The following is a 25,699-nucleotide window of genomic DNA, read 5'->3' as shown; positions in this document are numbered from 1 at the left end:
TGTCTGTAGGACTGTACATCTTCTCCTGTTCTGGACCTCTTGCAGGTCCCGTCCAGTTTGTAGGACAGTGCGTCTTCTCCGGTCATAGAGCTCTTGCAGGTCCTGTCCTGTGCGTAGGACTGTGCATATTCTCCCATCTTGGACCTCTTAACAGGTCCTGTCCTGTCTGTAGGACTTGACTCTTCTCTTCAGGTCAGTGTGGCAACCACCCACACTTCACATGTCCCATCCCCAAGGGATCTTCTCGGTGCTCCACTCTATGGATGGCAGGTAACTGTCCTTCTGCCCCCTCTTCACTCAAAAGCCCAGTGTTTGTACTTTGAGGCTGAACTTTTGCAGCACTGGGTCTTGCCTAGGGCTGTGTGCACCTAGCAGGATTGGTCACTTGATGTGACATTCTTGGTAACAGGCCAAAAATGGCCATTCGGTGTTGGTAGATAATGGTGTGGCTTCGGGGCCAAATTGTTGCTTGCTCCTCGCTTCTCCTCTCACAGGTGCATCAGCCTTTTTATGAATGGCAGTGGAGATAGGTTTACCTGCTTTGATCCAGTCTGCAGCATATTCCATGCTTTGCTTCTCCAGGTCAAAATATCCAAGGTGCCACACAGGATTGCTGTTGGAGGTGAGGGTGGTCTTCTTACTTGAGGTGGTGGCAGTTTGCCACTAGGGGGTTTCTGTCTCTCTCTCCTCGCACCTATAATGGGCCACTCAGTGTGGAGGCATTGTGGGCACTCCCTGAACAGTTTCTAGCCTGCTGTGTGGCTGCACTGCTGCAGTAGAGGGGCAAATGATCTCTCTTCATTTGGGCCACACTGGACCTTTCCTCTCCTGTGTCATCATTTGCAGCATCTCCTTTGTGGGCACCTTGCAGGTAGCCGGACTTTTAATTCTTGCTTTGTAATGTCTATTCAAAGGTGCACTCTACTGGCTCCCTACAGGCCTGTTTCTTCTCTCTTGCTGTGGTGGTGCCTGGCTCCCAAGGGGCGTGCGACTATCACAGAGAAATACAGTCTGTTTCTATTCTCCTGCAGAGGCAACAGAAAGCCTCTAGGGGGCATGCAGAGCCTTCCTCCTAGGTACTGTGGAGGCAGGCTGCCAGTAGGGGGTGTACAATGCTCTCTGGACTTTCCTCGGCCTGTGACAAGCTGCTCCCAGAGTCAAAGGGTCATAGGTTTGGTGGAGGAAGACAGTATCTCTTTATACTTTGGCCTTACTGCAGTCGGACCAAAGGTGCCCCAGATTCTCTCTGGAAGCCGTTAATCATCCTATTTCTCTTCCGTTGCTGCTCCTATTGGCAGCTTTCAGGCAACATGAGGTGGCAGCTTTTTACCACCAAGGGGCGTGCAGTGATATCTTGGTCAGATGCAGCTTTTTTTCCCAGCCACGGTCTCTGCTACAGCATGGGAGAAAGGGAGCTGTTCAGTTCATGAGGGAGAACCTGGCTACAGTTCAGGTTTGTTTTTTCTCTCCTCTTTTTTAGGGCCGTGTGTGCAAGCGCTCTGGCGCGTGTTGTGATCTTTCTGTGGGCTTTTAACTGCACCCAGGTCACGCCAATCACTTTTGTTGGTTTGTGGGCTTGCCTTTTAAAATTCGCTTGATTTAATTTGTGAAAGGCATGCATACGTCATGCCTCTTCCGGTGTTTAGCCCATCTCGAGCACACCAGCCAACTACTGAAAACATATGAGGCTCCATGTTTTCCGCATGGCTTCTAGAGTACTTTTTCTTTTTATTTCCTACACAGTGCTATCTCACTGGGCAGTAGTCGAGCGCTTTGTATGACATTTACCCTAATACATGAATAATTGCATAACTGCCAAAAACGTTTGACTGCGAGCGAACTTCTGTTTCCTTTTGCATGCTTCTTCATGCTTATGCGCATGGTGTGGCACTTTAAATCGGCTCGCTCATGTACAACTGTTTTATTTTCCATTTTCAATTTATGTGGCTCGCTCATGTACAACTGTTTTATTTTCCATTTTCAATTTATGTGGCAAGAAAAGTCCAGTTAGGACTACAACACTAATAGCTCTAATAGCTCTAAATCGAACAAATGCAAGCCCCATTGCATTGCAAATGCTTGTTGTTAGGTTTTGTGAGTAATTCATTTTGAAAGAGTTTGGTCCAGTACATGAATTTGAGGGGGGAGGAGTTTGAGTGGTTAATCTCTCTGCCATAGTTCAGATCTGGGGTGCCAGTAGAGCTGTCACTACATTTACCTGGTCTAGCCGGAGGGAGGGTCTGCAGTTAGAACATCAGGTACAAAAACTGTGCTGAGCGACTGTCAGAATGAGTCTGTTGGGTAACTGGGCTATTCTGAAGACTTCTCAAGTCATTAGACTACCTCCTACGCTTATATTTATAATAATAGGTGATCTGTTTGAAATGGCCTGCTTCTCTCGTTTGACTCAACTACGAGCAATTTTAAGTTAGACGGTGATAATTTCTAACATATAATCCTCATCAAAGCGAACAATTTGGAACATTACTGATGCTGAACCAGATGACGTAGATTACATGCAAACTATCGTAGAACAGGGTAGACATCTCGTCAGTTAGCTTTACAGGGCCCCGCAGAAGATTAAGAGTGATCTCATGTCTCAAATGGAATACTGACTGATGGCGGATGTTTCCAGCCAGAGTGGAACACTTTAATAGCTTGCCCGCATACTTACCCGTATGGTATCTCACTGGATGCTCAGTTTAAATGAATTTAATTTCATATCCTTCATGGAGAGTATTTGGTCCCTGCCATGGTGTCACATCTAGGTGTCTGATATATTCATACAATGGGACAGCCTTCTGGCATATGTTTTGGGAATGCCCCGTTACTGTGGAATACTGGCACAACTAACACACACACTATCTACAATTCCAAGGTGTGTATATATTTAATCCTGAATGTTACCTGTCGGGATTTTTTTCCTCGCCCTGCGGCTGGTATGGCCACCCCAGGTTTGTAGCCCTTGCTCTGTTGTTGGCAAACTGCATGATTTGTATGAAATGGAAAGCCACAGCAGCCCCCTTATTATGGGATGGGCTCAAAACTATTAAAAAGTGACAGAGTCCAAAACTATGGACCTGGAGGAAAGAAAGGGCCTCAGGAAAAAAGAGGATCAGATGATTGTGACGAATTAACAGCCGAATCGGGGGAATAAATAGAGATGATGCACTTCCTCTCTTCACACTTTGGGGCAATTAGCATGTAGCAGGGGCATAACAAAGGCACCCGTAGCCCACTACAGGTACTTTGCGGGGGGGGGGGGCACTTTAAGTTTCGTTACGCCACTGGCATGTAGTAGTGGATAAGACACTGTTAACGGTTAAATACGAACCACAAAAATAAAGGTTTAAGTGGTAAATCTTTGGTTACAATAACTTCATATATGTTTTTTTTTAAAACCTTCGAAATTCACATAAAACCACCGTCAGAATTCAGAGATCTTTATGAATTAATACCAAAAAATAATGAAATTTGAAAGCAATGGTTAGGAGCAAAATCCATAACTCGGTCAACAAAAATGCAAACCAGAACTCGTACTCGAAGTGCATTGCTTATGACCTTACAATGTTTATACTAATAAGTAACAACACAGAAAATCACAGCTTCATTAAATACCAGGACATACTCAAGGCAATAAATATTTCTGCATTCATTGTTTTGTCTTAAATAGTGGTATTTGGTAATGTGATATATAAGCGCATCACTAACATGTTTTATATGGTAATGTGATATATAATCTCATCTGTAACACACTGAAGAAGCTTGTTTTAAAATGAGATACACTCTACTAGAGTAGGACAGACCACAAGCTTTCCTATGAAGAGCAAGCCATTTCTGATGGATACAACTACCTGTGGATTCCTCACCTTATGAATTCTCCCAATGCACCAGCATTCAACGGAAAATCTTCTTCCCAGCTCTCCACGACGACAAGGACATCACAATTGCACGGTTCCGCACACGACTCCGTCGGACGTCACCATGACAATAAGAGGTCCTCGCCGGCGTGCTGACATCAGTTCCCTTTTTTCCGTGCCTTCAAAGCTAACGGTTTTCTCCTAGCTCTTGTTACTGTTTCAAAGGTGTTCCCTTTTGTCTCTAGTTACAATGCCTCCTCCTAGGAAGTCAAGGTTTAAGCCTTGTTGGGAGTACGGGGTCGCATGTCGGTTACGGACACTCACGATGATAGTCTTTGGTGCTTAAGTGCGGAGCATGACATCGAGGAGTATGTGTCCTGCCAAAGCATGAATCCGAAGGCGCTGAAGGAGAGAGAAGCCAACTCTTTTTGGCCAAAGTGAAGAAAGGACACAGAAGTCATCGTCGATCTTCTTCTCACACTTCTTTGAAGAAACATAAGACACGGCACCGACACGACTCGGCATCGATCGGCTTGAAGCCGATCAAGATCCAGGTCACCATCTAGACGGCGCTGTGCGACGTGGGAGGTTAGTCCTACAGTGACTCCACAGCCTCAAAGCCCTCAGGCTTCTCCGCCGCCATCGGTCTTTGAGATGGTTGCGCCTCAAGAGAGTCCTCGCTTTTTGCCTGGTGTGCAGGATTCTGATGCCCAGCCGGCGCAAGTGCTGCATGAAGATCAACGGTATCCTGCCTTCCCGGCTCGGGAGCAGATCCGGCGGCATTTTTAAATGCCATGTTTAACATGTTTAATGCTATGACCCCTGCTGGTGCACAGCTGGTCCCACGGGTCATTTGGCATTTACATTGGGCTCCTCGGCCGCTTACAAGGCATCGCCTTTTATGCCCTTTTATCTGGCTGAGAGTGCTGGGATCAGCTCCAAGGCCGGATGGATCCGGGCTGGATCGTAGTGTGTCTCCTTCTTCTCCTGGTCCGTGTCTATCAGTCTTGAAGCCGGTGTCATCGACGTCGGCTAACTCTGTGTCAACGCCGAGGTTGGAGGCCAGGTTGAGGTCGCGCAGAAAAGCACTGAGGCTTTTAGAGGAACAGGAGTATCGAAGACAGCTGAGAAGCTGTTTGGAGCTAAAGCTGACTTTGCCTTAGAGCGTTTCAGGGACAGTAGGGCCACAGAGAAGTCATTGGGTCTGCAGGCTTCCACTACTACCCCTTTCAGGTCCTTTCGGAGGTTCAGAGGGTTTGGGTATGGAGCTGTTTACTGTGGAAGACCCCGGTCTGCATTCCACCTGCCTGCCAGCCTCCCATATAGATCCTTTAGAGGGGCGGGGGAGGGTTTAGACAAGAGGGGCCACCCAGCAGCACCCTGCAGCATCCTCTTCCTCGGAGGGACAGCAACAAGGGAAGCAGCCTTAGGTTTCTGCCCATTTTGAGGCACACTTCTCCTGTAGGGGGAAGGTTACGTCTTTTTCTCCGTGAGTGGAAGTTAACCACATCAGACTCCTTGGTTCTAAATATTGTGAAAGGATATGCTCTTCCTTTTCATGAGTTTCCCCCTCCCATCCCTCCCCGTCCCTCGTTTGTTTGGTTTTTGCAGCAGGAGGTTCAAATCCTGTTACTAAAAGGTGCAGTGGAGTTGGTTCCAGAGCAGGAAAGGGGTCAGGTTCGTTATTCAAGATATTTCCTGATCCCCAAGAAGGATGGTCGAATGAGACCTGTCCTGGATCTAGGGATTTTGAATTGGTTCCTCAAACAGGAGAAATTCAAGATGCTGACTCTAGCGCAGGTACTTCTGGTGTTGAACAAAGAGGATTGGATGGTGTCTGTCGACTTGCAGGATGCTTACATTCATATCCCTATTCTCAAGTCGCACAGGAAGTGTATCCGGTTTGTGGTGAGGTCGCAACACTATCAGTTTGCGGTCCTTCCGATTGGTCTTACTTCAGCACCTCGAGTCTTCAAGAAGGTGATGGCGGTGGTTGCAGCAAGTCTCGGAAGGAAGGGAATATCGGTTTTCCCTTACCTGGACGATTGATTGATTAAAGCCAAGTCTCTAGAGCTCGTGCTGCATCACTTGCAGATGACAACTCAGTTGTTGCTCAGTCCGGGCTCTTCGATAAATGTGCCCGTCTCACCTGGAGCCCTCTCAGCGCCTCCTGTTCATAGGGGCAGTACTGGGTACAACATTGATTCGGGCCTATCCTCCGCCACAGTGGATTCAGGACATTCAGGCGTTGATTCCAATGTTTCAAAATGGAGCAGTTGTTCCAGTCCTCAAGGTCCTGTGCCTGCTCAGTCTGTTTGCTTCTTGCATTCTGTTGGACACTCATGCACGTTGGCACATGAGGGCTCTCCAATGGTGCCTCCCCAGGCAGTGGTTTCAGCACAAAGGGGATCTTGAGGATTCAATATCGATCTCCAGAGATGCTGCAGCGGATCTACGATGGTGGGCTGTGGACGGCAACCTTTCCCAAGGAAGGCCGTTTTCAATGCCTCCTCCGGTGGCCACGGTCAAAACGGATACTTCCACTCTAGGGTGAAGAGCTCATCTGGGGACCTGGAGACCAAAGGTCTTTGGTCTCCAGTGGAACAGATTTTTCATATCAATCTGTTAGAATTGCGGTCGATACGTCTGCCTCAAAAGGCCTTCCTCCTGTTCCTTCGCGGTCAGTCAGTTCAAGTCTTGACGGACAACACTACCGCGATGTGGTATATAAACAAGCAGGGAGGAGTGGGGTCATATCTTCTGTGCAGAGAGGCTCTGCGGCTCTGGTCTTGGGCTCAGGACCATCGGGTTTGCTTGGTAGTGAATCATCTGGCCGGAGTTCTCAACGTACGTGTGGACAGTCTCACTCGGCATTTCACGGCCGATGACGAGTGACATCTCCATCCGGATCTGGTCCTTCACATCTTTCAGATGTGGGGTTCTCCGCAGATAGACCTGACTGCCACTCGTGAGAACACGCCACTGCTCGTCGTTCTGCAGCCTCCAGTGTCCGGTGCAAGGAGCTTTGGGGGGTGCTTTCCAGATGTCTTGGTGCGACCAGTTGCTTTTTGTGTTTCCCCCCATACCCTTGATTCCTCGGGTTCTAAGAAAGATTTGCCAAGATCGGGCTCAAGTCATTTTAATAGCTCCAGATTGGCCGAGAAGGGTGTGGTACACGGACCTTCTCCAACTCTCACTGTGCCCTCCGCTCCGTCTCCCTCTCAGGGCAGATCTCCTCTCGCAGTTGCATGGACAGATTCTACACCCCCACCTCCAGAGCCTGCACCTTCATGCCTGGAGACTGAATGGGGCAATCTGAGTTCTTGCTCTGTCCCACCAGAGGTAGTGGATTTTTTTTATCGGCCAGGCGACACTCCGCTAAGACTGTTAGCCGGCAGGTGGGCAAAATTTGTGGCTTGGTGTGGAGAGAAACAAATTGATCCCTTGAGGGCCCATCTGTCTGATGTTCTGTTGTTTGTGTTAGCTTTAGCACAGAAGGGTTGTGCATTTGAGACTGTCAAAGGCTATTTGTCAGCACTGTCAGCCTTTCTTTGCCTTCCGGATCAACTTTCCTTGTTTAAATCGCCTATTGTTATTAGGTTCTTAAAAGGTTTAACAAATACATTTCCTCCCACCCCGTTTCTTATGCCTCAGTGGGATTTAAATCTGGTTTTGACTTTTTTAATGGGTTCACCATTTGAACACATGCATTCTTGTCCGTTAAGATTATTAATCCGTAAGACAGTTTTCCTGATAGCTATTACGTCTGCTAGGCGTGTGAGTGAGCTTCAGGCCCTTAGTGTTAAACCTCCCTTTACTTCATTCTTTGCTGACAAAGTGGTGCTGAAAACCAGGGCGGCTTTTCTCCCTAAAGTTGTCACTCCTTTCCATTTGAGGCAGTCTATTACCCTTCCATCTTTCTACCCTCCTCCTCATCCTTCAAAGGAGGAAGAGAGACTCCATCGTTTGTACCCCAGAAGGGCTCTCAGCTTTTATATTGAGAGAACAAAGGACTTTCGGTTGGAAGACCAGCTCTTCGCTGGATATGTAGGAAAGAGGAAGGGCAGAGCGGTCCATAAAAGAACTATATCCAGGTGGATCATTCTTTGCATTAAGATCTGTTACTCGTTGGCAAAGAAGGTTCCTCCTGACGGTATCTGCCACTTCGGCCCTGGCTAGAGGTGTTCCGGTGGTGGATATTTGCAAAGCAGCAACTTGGGTGTCCCTCCACACTTTCACGAAGCATTATTGCTTGGACTCAGAAGTTAGGAATGACGGCCATTTTGCACGTTCTGTGTTGCAGGATTTCTTGGTTTGACCGGTCAGGCACCCACCTCCGAGTGCGGTACTGCTTTGGAACTCTATTCATAAGGTGTGGAATCCAAAGGCAGTTGTATCCATCAGAAGAACAAGTTACTTACCTTCAGTAACACTTTTTCTGGTGGATACACTAGCTACCTGTGGATTCCTCAAAGTCCCACCCGCCTCCCCGGTGCCTGTCTGTTCATACCAAGATTTTTGTATTACAAGTGTATATATGTTTTGAGAATTTTATACACCAATGATTGTTGTAATTGTGTTACATCAATATGGTTTTATGTATGTATTCATTTGAGCTATTGTGAGGTCTGTTTTCACCTGTTCACCTCAAAGGCACGTAAAAAGTGGGTGAAACTGATGTCAGCATGCCGGCGAGGACCTCTTATTGTCACGGTGACGTCAGACAAAGTCGTGTGCGGAGCCGTGCAATTGTGACGTCTTTGTCGACGTGGAGAGCTGGGAAGAAGATTTTCCGTCGAATACTGGCGCATTGGGAGATTTAATAAGGTGAGGAATCCACAAGTAGCTAGTGTATCCACCAGAAAAAGCGTTCCCGAAGGTAAGTAACTTGTTTGTTTGGAAAAACAACAACAATTACCATATAATGATCACAAATGAATTTGATAAAGAAAAAAATGGACAATGCAAGTAATACAATGTATCACAGTCAATACATTGATGGTGTGATGGGTCAGTGAATAATGATGTCTTGATGTCAGGGTTGTTACAGCAAATGTGGCCAGTTTTACCTTTGTATCTTGTACACCGATTTTGATGCGAACTGGCTCTTATTCGCAGCCAACTGCATTCAAAGAATGAGAAGAACACCCCCTCTGGATGAACTGCAGCCCCCTCCATATCAGGATGACAGCGGTTCTCCGCACCTCTCAGGCACTCCCTCCGAAATCGAAGACAGCAAGTGTGAGTTCTCCTATGGCAGCAACAGCCCACGGTACTCCTACAACAAGTGTCCAAGCGAAGGGAGCATGGGCCAGGACGCAGAACTCTTCCACAGCAAAGGATATGAGGAGGATGTCCCTAGTGATAGCACGGCTGTTCTCAGCCCGGAGGTAAGAGCCCTGAAGCTATTCATGCAGCAGTGTGGACAATTGTTCATTCGTTTATTGTACTGATAAAGAACACAGGTTTTAAAATATATAATTCACACATTAAAGGTTACAAGCACCTATGTACAAGTATTGGCAAAACTGATCAGTCCGGCGTTGGCAAACTGGTATTATGGGGATTCTTTTCCTCTTTTATTGCAAGGAATTACTGCAAAAAAAGGTAGAAAAAAATGTAAGCTGTTGTTTAAACGTGGGTGCCATATAGCTGCAATAAAAGTGTTACATTTTTGTTTTTAAAATAATTAACCTTTTCAGTATGGGAGCAAGGGAGCAGCAACAGGTATAGAAATACATTTTAGTTTTAATGCACATCACCGCAAAATATGATTTATATTGGCACAAAGAAAATCTTCTATTGGTTTCGAATTACTGTAGCTTGAAGACATAGTTTAACAACCAAGATTGATTAAAAATAAAAAGGATAACGAATTGAATGAAATAAGCATTGGTAAAGTAAAATACTAATCTGGCAGCCCTGGCATATAAATGCACCTCTTATTAGGAGCATGTACACGCGTTCAGAAAAAAATCCGCCCCTCACAGTGCAGGAGAGACCACGGCTAAAGTGGAATAACCCATTGCCACGTGTTGTATATTGTTCTGAGCAGAAGTAACATGTGAAGAAGACCAATGGATGAAGAGGGCTGAACTAAACACCCTCTGTGTATAAATGTATTTATTTTGTTTTTGTGAATTGTTTTGCTTAATTGAGACTAGCGATTCAGACTGCTAAATCTGTTTCTAGGCCAGACATACAAATAGGAAGAATGTGCCCGTGATTTGCATCGGCTAAAGACCATCAGGGGAATTGCACTTTCTGAAAAACTTTGAATACCATGCGTCTTGTTTAAACAAGAACTCGCAGTGTCAGTATGACTGTCTCTACTGGACATCGGATCAAAAATGAAGCAAATCCATGTTGCACTGTTTTTAATGTTTGTGAAATAAAGAATGGCGTAAACAGAATTTTACTGAGAGGTCAAAATTTACACAAAGCAAGCCTGGAGCAAAAATATTTTGTAATATGTTTGCTGATTAGTCAACAGGGGACTGAACACATAGATGTGTCCCTAACATTAGATGCTATATTTCACATTTCTAAAGTAGAGAATATTTTTTGGGTATGTAGTCAGTTTGCCTATCGTTGTTTCATGGTGCCAAATTTCACATTTCAAATCTAGCGGATACTAATTAGTTAGCTCACCAATTGCTTGTTCATGGCAGAATGCGATTTACTGTATAATCCAGATGCTGGAGCCAATTCAGAGTTTGGCGGCAGCGGTGGCACCTCCATTATGGTGGAAGAGTGTTGCCCCCCTGCTGAGAACCAGCAGAGGGAAACGTGAAAAATAAAATGATAATAAAACCATTTATTATTATTTTATTTTTCTTACTTGTACTAGCGCCAGCCGCGTCTAGGGCAGGGTGGGGATATTTTGACAGCAGGGGAATGAGTAGTGTGCACTCTAAGCGCGCATGTTGGTTTGGCTGGCTGGCCAAGGTTGGCCAAACTAACATGCGCACTTAGATCTCTCCACCTGGCTGTCCTGCACAGCCGGGTGGAGAGGAGGCACAGGCTCCCAGGCTCTGAGCGAGCATTAAACCAGCCTGCTTTGACCAATCATGGCACTGCTCTCATGCTGGTAAACAGTACTACCAGCATGAGAGCAGTGTTGTGATTGGCATCTAGGACTCTGCGCAGTGCCCAATAGCCCTTGGGGAATTGGGAGTCGAGCCGGAGCAGAAGAAGAGACAGAAGGCAGCTCCCACTCCTCCTTCACACACCCACACCCCCACCACTTATCAACAGCAGCAGCCACTGCTGGGACAGGGTACTCTATCCCAAACATGAGAGCCTCAATCACAAACATAACAGAGTGCCCTGTTCTCCAAAACCTTGGTCCACCTGCCCTATTAAGAGTCAGGTGGAGTGTCAGCATTCTGTCAGCAGGGCCCTATTGGCTCCATCAATGGAACGCATTCTCTGTTAGCCTGCCGGGTACTGTCCGTCGGAATAATGGCATCACAGAGCCTGGTCCATTTAAGAAAGGTGGTCGGATGGCCTGTTTTTGTATCAGTCACTGATGAGAAAAACCTGATAGTGACGAATAGAACATTTAAAATATTGACCCCCCTGCACCAAGCAGTGCATTGATGTTGTTCACTGAGAGTGTTGGTGTCTACTAAAGCTGCTTGGTGTAGAGCATATCAGCAGACCATGTAACAGTCATTATACTTGCAAAGATAATATACTTGGTAAAAGCATGCACGTTCAAACGCACAAACACATCCTTCATATGGTAGCAGCAGACTGAGACTGAAGGTGAGCAGTATCAGTAATTCTAAAAACCCAAATGGAACTTGGATGAAACGGAAAACAAGCATTGGCAAACCTATGAGGGCTAGCTTTGACAAGCAGGTGCAATAGTTCGTTTTTAATTAAAATTTTCCATTGCAAGCATATTCCCAAAAAAATAAAACCATGCCGCCACCTAAAAATGGCTACTGTCTGCTTGCAATATAACATTTTAATAAAAAAAAAACATTTAAGTAAGTGGCTGTTTTACTTGAGAGTTGTTCTTCCTTTAACTAACTTGCTTTTTAATAGTGCAATGCATTTTATTATTATTTGTGAAGGAGACAATAATAACTCACCATATAAACCACGTTCTCAGCTCGCTGGTAGCCATAATGTTACAATGCCACTTATGCATTTATAAATCAAACTTTAAAAAGGAGACAGAAAAATAATCAGCATGTAACTGAGCACCCGAGTCACAGGCAAAATAAATAGCATGTAGTTAAAGTTAATATAAATACAAAGCACAATTATACGCGGTATTGCCACTAAGATGAAATGCACTATCAGTAGATGAATGTGAGCACTGTGCAGACACGTTGTGCAGTTCCTCGGAATGAAGGAAGCCAGAGGGTGAAGTGGGCTGGCACATCCCTCCTTGCTCTATACTACGTAAACCATTTTTTACACAACATTGGTTGAAGCCCCCTAAACAAACACGCTCTGTTTATGTGTATTATGACGGCTTTTTTGTTTTGAAAAACAATAATCTATTGTTAATAATCTAGCAAGAGGTCAATCCTAAAAATGACTATTTACAAAGCCAATGGGTCTGGCTTTGAAGGCCCTTTTAAACTTGTCAGCACCAAAGGCACTGTAAAATGATGATGTTTGACAGTTTGGATGTTTGTAATATTTAGGCAATTGGAAATATTAAGTAAATCATATTGGTACCTTTGTGGTGCAAAGCATATAACAGTCCCGTTCCCTTCCTGTTCTGTGTGAGGGAAGCGTGCACTGCACCTCTTGTATGTGAGACTCTTGCTACTGTCCATGCTGTGTGTGTTGTGAATGCTTGCTCTGAAGATGGTTTTACTGTACATTCTTTGTAAGGGAAATGTGAACTGTGGATGATTGTACTTTATAATTTTATGAATGAAGCTAGAGCAATGGTTTCTCTACTGTACCTGGTGTGTGAGGGAAGTTAGCTCTGTGGATGTCTGTCCTCTACCTACTACATATCTGAGGGAACCTGGCACTACCCAAGCCTTTAGGGTACCCACTTTATATGAGTGAAGATTCCCTTTCCATTGCCAACATTGTACCCAGTCTGTCTGTGTGGTGTACGCTTGTGCAAGTGCTCTTGCTGCTAAATACTTTTGGTGCATCTATCTCTATCTGTAAGTGAAGCTAGCACGGCTGATGTCAATGCTCGTCGCTGTTTATGTAACAAATTATTGAATCTTATTTTACAACATATTTTTTTACAGAGGGAAGCATGTACTACAATGGTGTTGCTAGTGTAATACTTGCAAAGTCTGATAATAGGAAGTATGCCTTACTGTAACTGTTCTGTTGGTAGGGGAAGCTTGCACTGCGGCTGCTTAGATTGTACCTGCTCTGTGTACTAGGGAAGCTTGCACTGCAGATGATTTTACTATACCTTGCCTCTTGTTCTACAAACGTCTCAGCAGCACCTGCTCAGTGTGAGTGAAGCTTATCTTTTTATTGTTAGGGTGCTCTCCTTCACACGCAGGGCATTTTGTACATCCAATTATATGTCTTTCTTGTGGTTGTATTGTATTCATTACCTATCGCATGACCGTTTTCTGTGTTTCATCTTTGTGTCTCACATGCATAGTGGGATTCTTTCTCATACAAATACTTATGCTTGCGTCCCTCAAATGTACATGGACCTCTACCCCTCATATGCCAGAGCTTCTGACATCTTACATGCCTTGGCCTTCGCATATCTGGGTCTCTGTCCTCTTCCATGTAATGTCTTCCACCTCTTTAACGTGCATGTGAGTCTTTTTTACTGCCCAGGTAGGGCTTTTGCACCTTCGGCATGTCTGTATCACATTCAGTCTGGCGGGCACAGCATGTGTCCATCTCGTTTCTTTCGGCCAGTGCCCCATTTTGCATGCCTAGTGTTCTTTCCTATGGCCATGCCTTGGCCTCCATATTGCGTGATGATTCTACCTATGTATTCTGGCATGTGGGGTCCACTGCCCTTTGGCATTGGATCTGCCCTCTCAAATGCTGTGGTCTTGGGTTATCTAACGCACCTGCTCATCTGGCTCACTCCCTGATCAAGTGTGGCTTTTGATCCTCTGGCATGCCTTGGTTACTTTTGTCTGGTCTGCTACATTCTATATCCTCTTTGGGCTCTTTCCTAGTGCCATGCCCTGGGCTTTGTGGTCCTGGTAGGCCTCAGTCATGCATATATGCCTTACCCTGGGTGCTAGTGTTAGGGCCTCAAACCTTAATAAGTAAACTTACAAGGGGACGCCAATAGGTCGAGGAACCTTTTGACTCGCAATTAAGAAGTTCTTACCATAGCTCCAGTACATAATCAATAATCAATACACAATAATCAACAATCATTAGTAATCATTGAAATCAATAATCAATGGAGTCAGTAATTGTCACACACCATGACCTTTCAGCCATGAATAACCACACCTTTAGTAAAGTTTAGTAAGTTTATTTCCCCATATTAGCAATGCTAAGGTCATGTAGATTAATTTCAATATCAAATGAAACACATATAAAAACAATACTGGTTGTCCAAAGCGGTGGAAAAAATGCAATCTAATCAAAGTTTGAACCACAACGCATTCTAGAGCTACAGTGGAAGTCAATAGCAGAGTCAGCTGTGACAAAGATACAACATACATGGAATTCAGCAAGGTAATTCATCAATCATTAGTCCCTGAAATTGTGAGTCATTTGTGAGGGCCCTCAATTTACATCAGATTAGCATCAGCATGTTGGGCTTCATGCAAAACAATTTAGCAACACAAATTTGGAAAAACATCTAGCTATGGATCTATCAGAACGGCGCACTTGGTACCTAAAAAGAAATTCCATTATATATACCTATCCTCGGTATGGGTCAGCAAAGCAGAATCAGTCTTCGTCCTCAGGTCATCAGTCGATCAGCAAGGCATCAGGCTCTCAGTCAGTGAATATGAGCCAATGTCGGTATGAATCTCGAATCTCTCCTAAAGTCTCTTCTTCTCTCAAGATCAACATCTGATTCTCTTCCCTAGTCTCTCTAGATCTGAATAAGTCTCCTCTATCGCGTTGTATTAAAATCACCTAAACTATCCCCTAATTCCCTATTGGTCAGGTAATCGTATGTTCATACTTTAATCAATAATATTTCTATACCAAATTTATGAATTCTAATATTTCACTATTCATATTCAGTTGATTGGTTCACTTTACGATGTTCTCATCATCCGGCTTGACAGGTAACAATATTGTTGCATCTTTAGCTCCAGTGAGTATCTTCATTGTTCTCATCCTGGGAAAGTCAGTCTCACACACATGACACATAAAATGTTACACTAGCGGGAACATCATCTCCTTGCAGTTGGTTCTCACGAAAAGCTTCTGTTAAGCACTTTTAACAAGACAAAGGACATTTCACAGTTTAATCGGTCAGCATTTTTATTAAACACTAAGAAATAAAGCTTCTGCATGAGGCCTGGCAAAATAGGCCAAGACACTCGGCAAGTTAAGGCCTACAATTGATAAAGCCAAAACATACTTCATAACCCTTAATATGACATATTACTGCATTAATCTAATACGTATTCAAGATCTCATAAGTGGAGATCCAAAATAATCGAGAACCCACTTTGAAAAGATCAAAAAGTATTTGTATGTCGAGTTATGTTCAGACAATAAAGTTTTGAATCCACGTTTTCGTTTTCAGTGCATTTATTGGTTCCATATACAGTAAGTTTGTCAGAAAAAACAAAGCGAGACAGCCGACACGTGTTTCTCCCCCTTGTGGTGTGTTCACCTGGGGCTTTTTCAAGGCTGCAAATAATGAAAGAGTAATCAGGCCAGAGTAGTATTACTATCTGGACTGATAGGTTAAAATATTAGTAGAAGCCCAATAGAGATACCATTCCTTGGTGCAAGAAATAATAGATGTGCCTAAGGAGGGAAAAGAAATTTTGAGTGGCGATCATAGCCAAGTTTAAGTCGCGAAGTCAAACTCAAGACTGTTGTAGCATAGATAAAATAGATGAAGAGATAGATGGAAGGTTGATAACTGATGGTGTCAACAAACATGCTCATAGACTTGTGACAAAGATAAACTGATTCAAAAAGTAGAAGTAGAAGTAGAGTGTGAATAGTCAGTGTTTAAGATTCAAAATTCAGAGTAAAAGTAGTGCTGGCACCGTGAAACTTAGGGTAACTGACACATAAGTGTGATATATAGTAATCGTTAGTGATCAAATATATAAGTTAACAGTTATAGTCAAAAGGCTTCATACCATTATCGTTGTGCATCCAGGAAAATTCATTGCTTAATGTAGATAATCTAGGTGGAAGCAAGGGGTGAGATGAAAACACTTAGATACATTTAGTCAATCAATAATGAGATACACATGGGTATTAGACAAAACCTAATAGTATATGGGTTACAGGTACTTGTCCTGGGCATGTTCTATGCCATTATGTTAGTATTGTGTCTAAGTAGCCCTACAGAAACAAACAGTCGGTGAGTAACAAGTATATCAGTTCCACAGAGGGAGAAGTGAAGGATGTTTGATATTGTGCAACAGGTTATTGGTGTTTGGTACAGTATTAAGTGTCCCATATTCACATAATATTTGAAGACAGTTAAACAATGTTTAGCATAGAATCTAAAAGGTATTAACGACTATTGTAGTGATGAGAAAACCATTATGTCCAATAGAAATGTTACACTTGTTTTATAATTGGTTAAGGTATGCAGTCGAATATTGCAAAAACTCAAAACAGCAGTGAATCTGGACAGCTGGAAATATGTATTGTGGATTGGTATTATTAATAATTCCTTGGGACTTTTGTCCCTTACCTTATTTAAGATAGGAGAATCCTCAAAACTACCATAGTTTGAAACTGCTCTTTTCCTCGACCCATGACTGTATATATTTATCTCTTGGTTCTTGTGTGATTTGTACTTTAAAAACCTCTGTTTTCTTCTATCTGTGACTGTTTAAATTTATCTCCCGGTTTCCCAATATAATGTGCTAAGGCCTCTAGAAGGCAGTACACCCCATCCCCCCATTTTTACAAGCTTATAGAAACTGCTTTATCTGCTTTGTTGTTTAAATTGTGTTTGGAGAGCGTATATAGCACTAATTTTTGGCTAAAAAAAGTGATTTGTTTAAGTGCACGAAAAGCAGCATTTTTTGCAGCTTAAGTTTGAACCTTACCTGCAGGGTTGAACAGGAATTACAAAGTGTGGATTCAGCCTATCTGTATCCAAGAAGATTCTGAATTCAGGAACATCACTCCCCGCTTCCCCAGCACACCAGACTGTGTTGTCACATGCCTTACTGGTTGTTGTATCTGTTCTCTGACTGGTTCCAGGGGTTTGGATTTCTATTGGACCCAGTTCTTAGGAGTAGAGTCAGAATTGGCTGATAGGTCTGGAGTTATGATTGGTTCTTAGGGCTTGAGTTTCTGTTGGGCTTAGGGTTTAGGGTTTGGCTTTTGGTTTGTTGCTAGTTTAGGGCTGTGATTGGTTGAAAGGTCCAGGTCTCCCATTGGTCCTATGGCTTAGGGCTAGGGCTCTGATTAGATAGGGTTCCCATTGGCTAAAGGTCAACTGACCTAAGGCATTTAATCTTAGGGCTCAGGGCATCTCAGTCTGGGTGTCAAGGCTAAGGTCGAAGAGGGCAAAGGCAGTTGTCTGCTTGGGCTTGTTCAGGTCATCGGGCCTACGGCCAAAAATGCTGCCCTTTTTACAATTTGTACTGTTTACCAACCACCACCGTAACCCATCCTCACCCAAAAACATAACAACACACTCTCAGCAAGTGCACACTACTCATTTACAACCAACAAACCCTATCCAAACCTCCACAGACCACACCTATACACCCTTCACCCCAACTACCACACAATGGCACCTTCACTCTTACACAAAAATAACATGCTGTCAAGTACACATATCAGCAGCACAACCCAGATCCATACCATGCCTACAAACACACAGTTCCTGTTCATACAGAACTCCAGCTATGCCCTCTACTTACTCCTAACAGGCCTCATTCCATCACCACCGACCCTATACTCAACCCTTTCTCATATCATCCACTAACACCCACCTGCTCTTGTTACCAAAAATACACAACCAAACAATCTTCACATTTCACTCCACTGCACATATTACCATTTCTTACTACCAAAGCTAATACAAACACTTATCACCCCGTCCATCTCCTCTCAAACACCACATACACTCTCCTCCAATGTATATCACTACCCCTTTACCATTCAACTTCCACTCAACAACAGGCTTAAAGTCTTAAAACTTGATCCACATGCTCCACCACCACCCCAACTTATACAAATTCCACCCTGAAAAGATACAAACAAAATAAACAACATGCCACTCTTTACAACTTCACATGTCCATGTCTATTACACAACAAGGCTACGCTACAAAAACACAGCTCACCAATTCACTCTCAACCACCATCTCCACCATCTACCCACGCAGACCCAACAAAATTGCCTTATAAACATGCTGGGTGAGGATTACGATACAGACAAGCAACATTATGGATATTTTCATACAGTTAATGCCATCACATATAACACACTTGCTACAAGTTCAGAGTACTACTCACTACTCCAGCAACCAAAATCACAACACCACCAAACACAATCTCTAGACTGCCTACTAATAAATGCTCGATCACCCTCTAAAAACATGCACCACATCTACAACTTACTGACTGACACACAACCTGACTTGAATCATGGTTGGGAGATGACATGCCTCCAGTGTTGCATGAAGCCGTTCCTCCAGGCAATCAAACTGAAAATGACATCTTTACCCAGAGCAATGCCAAGAATATAATGCATTTCAGTGAGATTGTTCAAATCGCTCCTAGGCATGATATCTTCCACAATCAACCTAGTTCCACATGCACGTTTAAAAATGAGACCTTTGCAAGAGGAATTGCAAGTTCAATGGAATCAATCACAAGGATCATTCGAAGATCGGATATCTATCACACCAAAGATGATAAAGGTACTATAATGTGGTGGTCTCACCAATCCCATCTTTCCCAAAGCCTCACTTATCTGCCATTAGTCCTAGAATTTATTATTATAACGGATGCCTCAATGGATGGATGGGGAGATCACCTCCAAAATCCACAAATCCAGGGAAAATGGTCAAAACATCAGAAGCTAATACATATCAACAGTTGAAACTCAAACCATCTTCTTCACATTACACGCTTTTCTCCCAAAGATAGAAGGCTCTTCAGTGCTAGTACGGACAGACAACACAACCAGCATGTATTATATCAGGGAGACACAAAATCCCCAATAATCTCATAGGAAGCCCAGGATTTATGGAACTGTCTATAAGGCCACAACATCTCATTGAAAGCCAAACGCATCTCAGTAGTGCACAACACGCTAGCGGATGCACTCAGCAGAGCCAAGAGCGATTGTCATGAATGGGAGCGGAACCAAATCCAGCTTGACAAAATACTTGCAATATAGGGAAAATCAGCTCTGGATCTTTTCGCAACGAACAGGAATACCAAATGGCAGTTTTACACAAGTCGATATCCTCTTCCAGGGTCTTGGGGGAATGCCCTTTCGATGTGATGGTCTGGGATTCATGCATACGCATTTCCCCCATCCTGCTCATTTTCAAAGTCATCACCAAGATGAAGGAGGAAACCTGTTGCCTAATCCTGATCGCTCCCAAATGGCCAAGGCAGTTCTGGTACACAGAACGTCTCTTGATGTCAGAAGTCACACCAATACGCCTCCCACCAACTTGAGCGCTTCTTTCAATGCACCAGGGGCAGATGTTACATCGAGATCAGATATCACTGCATTTGCATGCATGGCTCCTGAATTCTATGAATTCCGGCGTCTGAAGATCACACAAGAATTTAGAGACATACTCTCTATAGTAAGAGTGGACAGGGTGAACAAAACATACAGATTGGCGCCAGCAAAATACTTTGCACCCATATGAAACCTCTCCCAAAGAAATATTGCCATATCTGCTAATGCTAGCGAAGTCTGGGCTCGTCCATTTCTCAGTAACAGTACATTTGTAAGCAATTTCTACATATAGATGGTCTTCAGACACAGTCTCTCTTTGCTCATCACGACTAATTAAGCAGTTCCTGAAGAGTTTGTTCAGGGCTTTTCTTCCAGTAATGGCGCCCTCTCCAGGTTGGCAACTTAACATTGCTCTCTCACAATGAATGAAACCCCCGTTTGAACCTATTTACCAAGCTGATCTGAAGTTTCTTACGTGGAAGGTAGCCTTCTTACTAGCCATCACTTCCACCAGAAGAGTTAGTGAGATCCAAGCTTTCACTACACAAAAACCTTTTCTGCACTTCACAGAGGATTTCATAATTTTCAGAACAACTCCAAAATTAATTCCCAAGGTTCTCTCTCAATTTCATCTCAATCAACAACTTATTCTCTATACGTTCTTTCCCAATCCAGCAACACCAGCAGAAAGATCTCTGCATACTTTGGATGTTAAGAGATGTCTTAAGTTCCATCTCTAATGCACTAAAGCCATTCTCAAGACTGATCAATTATTACTGTCCTATGGGACTGGGTGACAAGGCACCGCAGTAACAAAGGCAACAATAACAAGGGGGCTGTCAGCAACCATCCAGTTTTGTCATTCCACTGCAGGAAAACCTTTAACAAGATGACCTAAGGCACATTCAACAAGGACAGCATCTACCTCTGCTGATCTGTTTGCCAGAGTTCCACTAGAGTAACTATGCTGTGGTGCAACTTGGAAGAGCACCCACTCATTCACAAAGCATTATTGCCTCCAGTCCACACAAAGAAACTATTCAGCTGTGGGACAAGCAGTCCTACTTCATCTGTTCCAGTAAGGTGAGCCTCTATTGTAATAGAGAATTTATTTCTAATGTACGTTATGAATATTACTATCCAGTTTAATGTATGATTCCGTGTTTATATAAGCGCACAATATAATTATGATATATTGTATGATTGCACATTTAAATTCTCTGATACCCACCATCCGCTAGATTTTAGTACTCTGTATTGTTAATACTGCTTGTTAATCTGATTCAAGCATGTGAATCTATGAAAGATCCAAAACTGGATAAGAAAATTAGTTACTTACCTATAACCACACTTATCCAGTACTGGTATATTTCATAGATTCACATGCGACCCTCCCTCCTCACCTCAGAGGCTCCCCGTATACTCTCAAGATGTATAACTCACTCTAGTGCTGAAAATCTGAGGGAGAGAGCCTCTCTTGCGAGTGTTCTATGGGGTGCTGTTTCCTGATTGGTCAGGGTTCAAGTTTGGTCTTTTTTTAAAAAGGACAGAAATAGGCTAGCGAATTCAAGGCCCACTGTCATCATAACATATCTGGTTGTTGCAGACTGCCTCCTATTTTACAGTGGGACTCCCACTTTGAAGACGGGGAAGGATTCAAGCATGTGAATCTATGAAAGATACCAATACTGGATAAATACAGATACAGGTAATTAACTCATTTCCTTTCTCATCCAAACCATATTTCACAAAAGCAGGGGTCCCTAAAGGCTTTATCATCTCACCCTTGCTTTTCAACATCAACATGAAGTCATCACCAGTAATGATCAAAGAATTTCAGCTCACATCCTATAACTCTGCAGATGACATACAACTAGTTCTTACATTGGAAACTCAAATATCCTCAGTTGCCTGAGAGCCGTTGATCAGTGGATGTGATGGAGCGAGCTCAAATTGAATTCTTCCAAAACTGAAATACTCATAAGTGGCGATTGGAAAAATTATAACCAACACTGCACTTGGCCTGATGATCTAGGACCACCTCCTAAAGTGTCCAAGGAAGTAAGAAACCTTTAAATTACCAGAGACTCCAAATTATCACAGAATGCCCAAGTTAGCAAGATCAAGCTTCATTACTATGAAACCTCTGTGACCCATCTTCCCCCAACTAGGATTTCCACACAAGGTCCAAGCTACTGTCTCTCTTGTACTTTCTAAACTGGATTTCACCAATGCCCTCTACCACGGGTCATCTTTATCAAGTATGAAAAAGCTTCAACAAATTCAGAAATCTGCTGCCAGACTACTCCTGCATACAAAGCCACAAGACCATATCTCCCCTGTCTTTGAGGCCCTACATTGGTTACCAATTGTTAGGAGATCCACCGTCAAGCTACTTTGTGTCATCCAAAAAGTGTAAAACAACACCACCAACGCGTTTTGACCTCTCGGTCTTGTTCACAGGTTATAAAAAACACCTTCCCATGATTCTCTATTTATAGTTTTTTACCTACTACCAACCAAGTGCATTATGGAACATATGGTCTCACCAGAGTTTGGTAAAGCACAGAGCGTGTCACCAGTCCAAAACCATCATTTTCAATCATCCAATTGAACTTAATATTAGTAAAAAGTGCTGACAGATATTAATAATGATAATTATCAAACACAAGCAGGGAAAATGTTCTGATTACAGCTTAAGTCACGCATATAATACCAAATGGATATGAAGGATGTTAAATAGTCGCAACTGTGATTAACAATTGTTTAGAATTCTCACAGAATGAAACGTGAATGACAACGGTGTATGAAAGCAATAGCATTAGAAGACGCGTTTGTTCAATAGACAACGCACATGCAATTGAAAAAGGTTTTTGAACGGCTCTATTTAAGAAATACTCAGAACTCAAGTGACATGTAACAACAGAAACTTTTCCAATAACGAGCCTGTGCGAAACTGACAGCAACTAAAGCGGCAATAACAAAACCTGGGAGCTCTGATATACGCTGGTTCATGTTAACCAAACCACCAACTGGGACTTACGCCGTGGATGCAAAAAAATATTCTTTGGTGACAAGAAATTACCCTCCTCAACAAAGGCCAGAAATGCATTACGATCATGTTGAAACAAGAATTGATTGATATAAATTTGTGAGTAAATTCAAATTGGCCACATTTTTCTCCAAACAAATATCTGGAGAACGACCACAGGATGAACAAAGCCCAACAACTACCAATTTCATTATTGGACAAAAATCAGATGTGAAAACAGCATATGATTTGATGCATAATCTTGAAGATCATGAACTTTCTGGACCACAAGTGTTGAAAGAATTAGATATAAATACTGGCGCACATTGTTATACGAATTTGAAACCCAAATCTAAATTCTGTCCAATACTATCACCGGGAAATAGGATGGATACAATACAACTAGGTAAGAATGAGAGGCTCTCAAGAAATTGATGGAAAATCAAGAACTGGAAATCAAGCCCGCTGACAAAGGGGGAAACATAGTGATTATGGAAAAACAAGATTATATGAAAGAAGCGCATAGACAGCTGAATGTAAAAAATCATTATTTAAAACTTGAAAGAAATCCCATCAGCCAACTCACTATGCAAGTAAATCAATTGTTAGATACTTGGTATGGTGAGGGCTTGTTAAATAAGGATGAGAGATCTTTTCTGAGCAATGAGAGTCCGATTATGCCTACAACTTATTTTCTACCTAAAATTCATACCAGTCTGGAAAAACCACCTGGCCGTCCGATAATATCCAGCTGTGGATCATTATATGAGAATCTGTCAACATATGTGGATTTCTTCCTAGCCCCGATAGTAACCAGTTTAAGTTCCTGTATTAAAGATACAGGAGACTTTTTGAGAGCACTCTCTGGAATTGATTGGTAACCAGGATACAAATTAGCAACCATAGATGTAGTTTCTCTATATACAACAATAAAGCATGAGATGGTATTGATGGCAGTGCATTATTTCTTACAACAGCAGGACATTAAGTATCTGAAGCATTTAAAAATGCTGTTGAAGATGATTGATTTGTGTCTGAGGAACAATATTTTTATTTTTAACCATCAGATATACGTTCAAGTCTGTGGGACAGCAATGGGAGTTTCCTTTTCACCTAGTTTTGCAAACTTGACGATGGGAGGGTGGGGAAAGCACGTGACATGGAGTGAAGAGAATGAGGAACTCAAAGAGAAAGCAATAATGTGGTTGAGATATATAGATGACCTATTCATCATTTGGAATGGAACGGAAAAGGAATTTGTACAATATCTTGAACTGTTGAATAAGAATGAGATGGGCTTACAATTTACCCATTACATCAGCTCTGAATCTGTGCAGTTTCTGGATGTCCAAGTATATATAGAAAACATTAAGATCAAAACCACTTTACATCGAAAAGCTACATCAACAAATAGCGTATTACATGGTGATAGTTTCCGTCCGACATCTTTCAGAAAAAGTATACCATATGGAGAGTTTATTAGGATCAAACGTAACTGCTCCACGGAACATGAAATGGAGTCAAAATTCAGAGATACTCGGCAATGATTTATTCAGAGAAATAGCAAACAAAAAGATATAATTTTGAGAGAACAAAAAGCGAGATCTAGAACAAGAGAGGAAATACTAAATAAACCTATATTGAATAAAGCAAATAAAGATTCCACTATAAGAATGATGGTGACATACAGCAAAGAAAATCACTTGATTCTGAACATTCTCAAAACATATTGGGACATTATAAGAAAAGATCCAGATATTGGGAAACTTGTTGGAGTAAGACCTATGGTGACATACAATAAGGTACCATCTTTGCAAGATCTTCTGGTGAACAGTGACTTCCAGCTGACAAAAACTCAGAACTGGCTACAAACTCAGACAACTGGTTTTACATGTTGTGGAAAATGTAAGGCCTGCCGTATAGGAGTAAATACAAGAGAGTATCCAGACTTTAAGGGCAATCCAATAAGAATTACTTAGAGAATCACGTGTAACACCACCCACGTAGTGTATATAATTGAGTGTGGATGTGGGTTACGCTACGTGAGGAGCATGATCTGTCCCTTAAAGAAACGGATATTAGAACACATAAGAGCTGTGCAAAATAAAGATGTAAATTATGCTATGGCAAAACATTTGCATACACACAAAAATAAAAACTGGACAAACATGATGTTATTTGGTATTGCGAAAAGAATGAGAGAGGAGGGGACCGGGAGCTTAGGTTGAGGCGTTTGGAATCACGATTAATGATAAAGCTCAAAACAAAGATCCCGAGGGGTCTTAATGGTGATGAAGAACACCATTATCATTTGTGAGGAATATACATTAGGATAATAGATGCTGTCATAAAAAAAATAATTAAAACATGAGGGAGGCCGTGGAGGAAATAGATAGAGAGCGTGCTAACATAAAGGGGAGAAAGTACTATATGGATATTGAAATAGAAATAGGTACAATGAGGATATGACCCTGAAATAATGTCAAATGAATGAATATAGAATATGCTAACATAAAGGGAGGAAAGTATACATACAGTACATATATATATATATTTATATATATATATATATATATATATATATATATATATATATATATATATATATATATATATATATATATATGTAGAAACATGTATTGCAATGAGGATTTGACCCTGAAATTGTACGAACCATATATATCTCTATATTTTGTTACTTTACTCTTATAGTAGAAAAAAAGAAAGAAAGAAAAAACCTTCAACTCCCTCCAATGCACTGCTCTATATCTCATCTTATATCCTTCTCAGTATATAATCTCTTCCTCCACTCTCTGACTCATCCCAATCCTCATTCTGCTACCATAATCTCCCACAAAACCATTTATAGACTCTCCCATGCTCTATCCCTCCTTGACTCATTAACCCCTTCCATACCCTTACCTTCTCTATTCCTGCTTTGACTCATCCCAAGCTTTATCTAACTAATATGAACTCCCAAACAACACTATAAAGATTCTTCCCTTCTTCC

The 25,699-nt window shown here is 42.4% G+C and overlaps 1 protein-coding gene across 2 annotated transcripts in view; it reads left to right on the top strand.

The window, feature by feature from the left end:
- The window catches only part of SYT14 (synaptotagmin 14), a 987,902-nt gene that overhangs the window by 686,801 nt on the left and 275,402 nt on the right, over positions 1–25,699 (top strand). For both annotated transcript variants that reach the window (XM_069233958.1, XM_069233957.1), the window contains exon 5: positions 8,979–9,250. In XM_069233958.1, coding sequence (XP_069090059.1) covers positions 8,979–9,250 — 272 coding nt within the window. The remainder of the gene's footprint in view (positions 1–8,978; positions 9,251–25,699) is intronic.

This window comes from Pleurodeles waltl, chromosome 5 (assembly GCF_031143425.1).
Source record: "Pleurodeles waltl isolate 20211129_DDA chromosome 5, aPleWal1.hap1.20221129, whole genome shotgun sequence".
Taxonomy (NCBI): domain Eukaryota; kingdom Metazoa; phylum Chordata; class Amphibia; order Caudata; family Salamandridae; genus Pleurodeles; species Pleurodeles waltl.
Note: the sequence above shows the minus strand (reverse complement) of the source record. Positions and strands in the feature narration are given on the sequence as shown.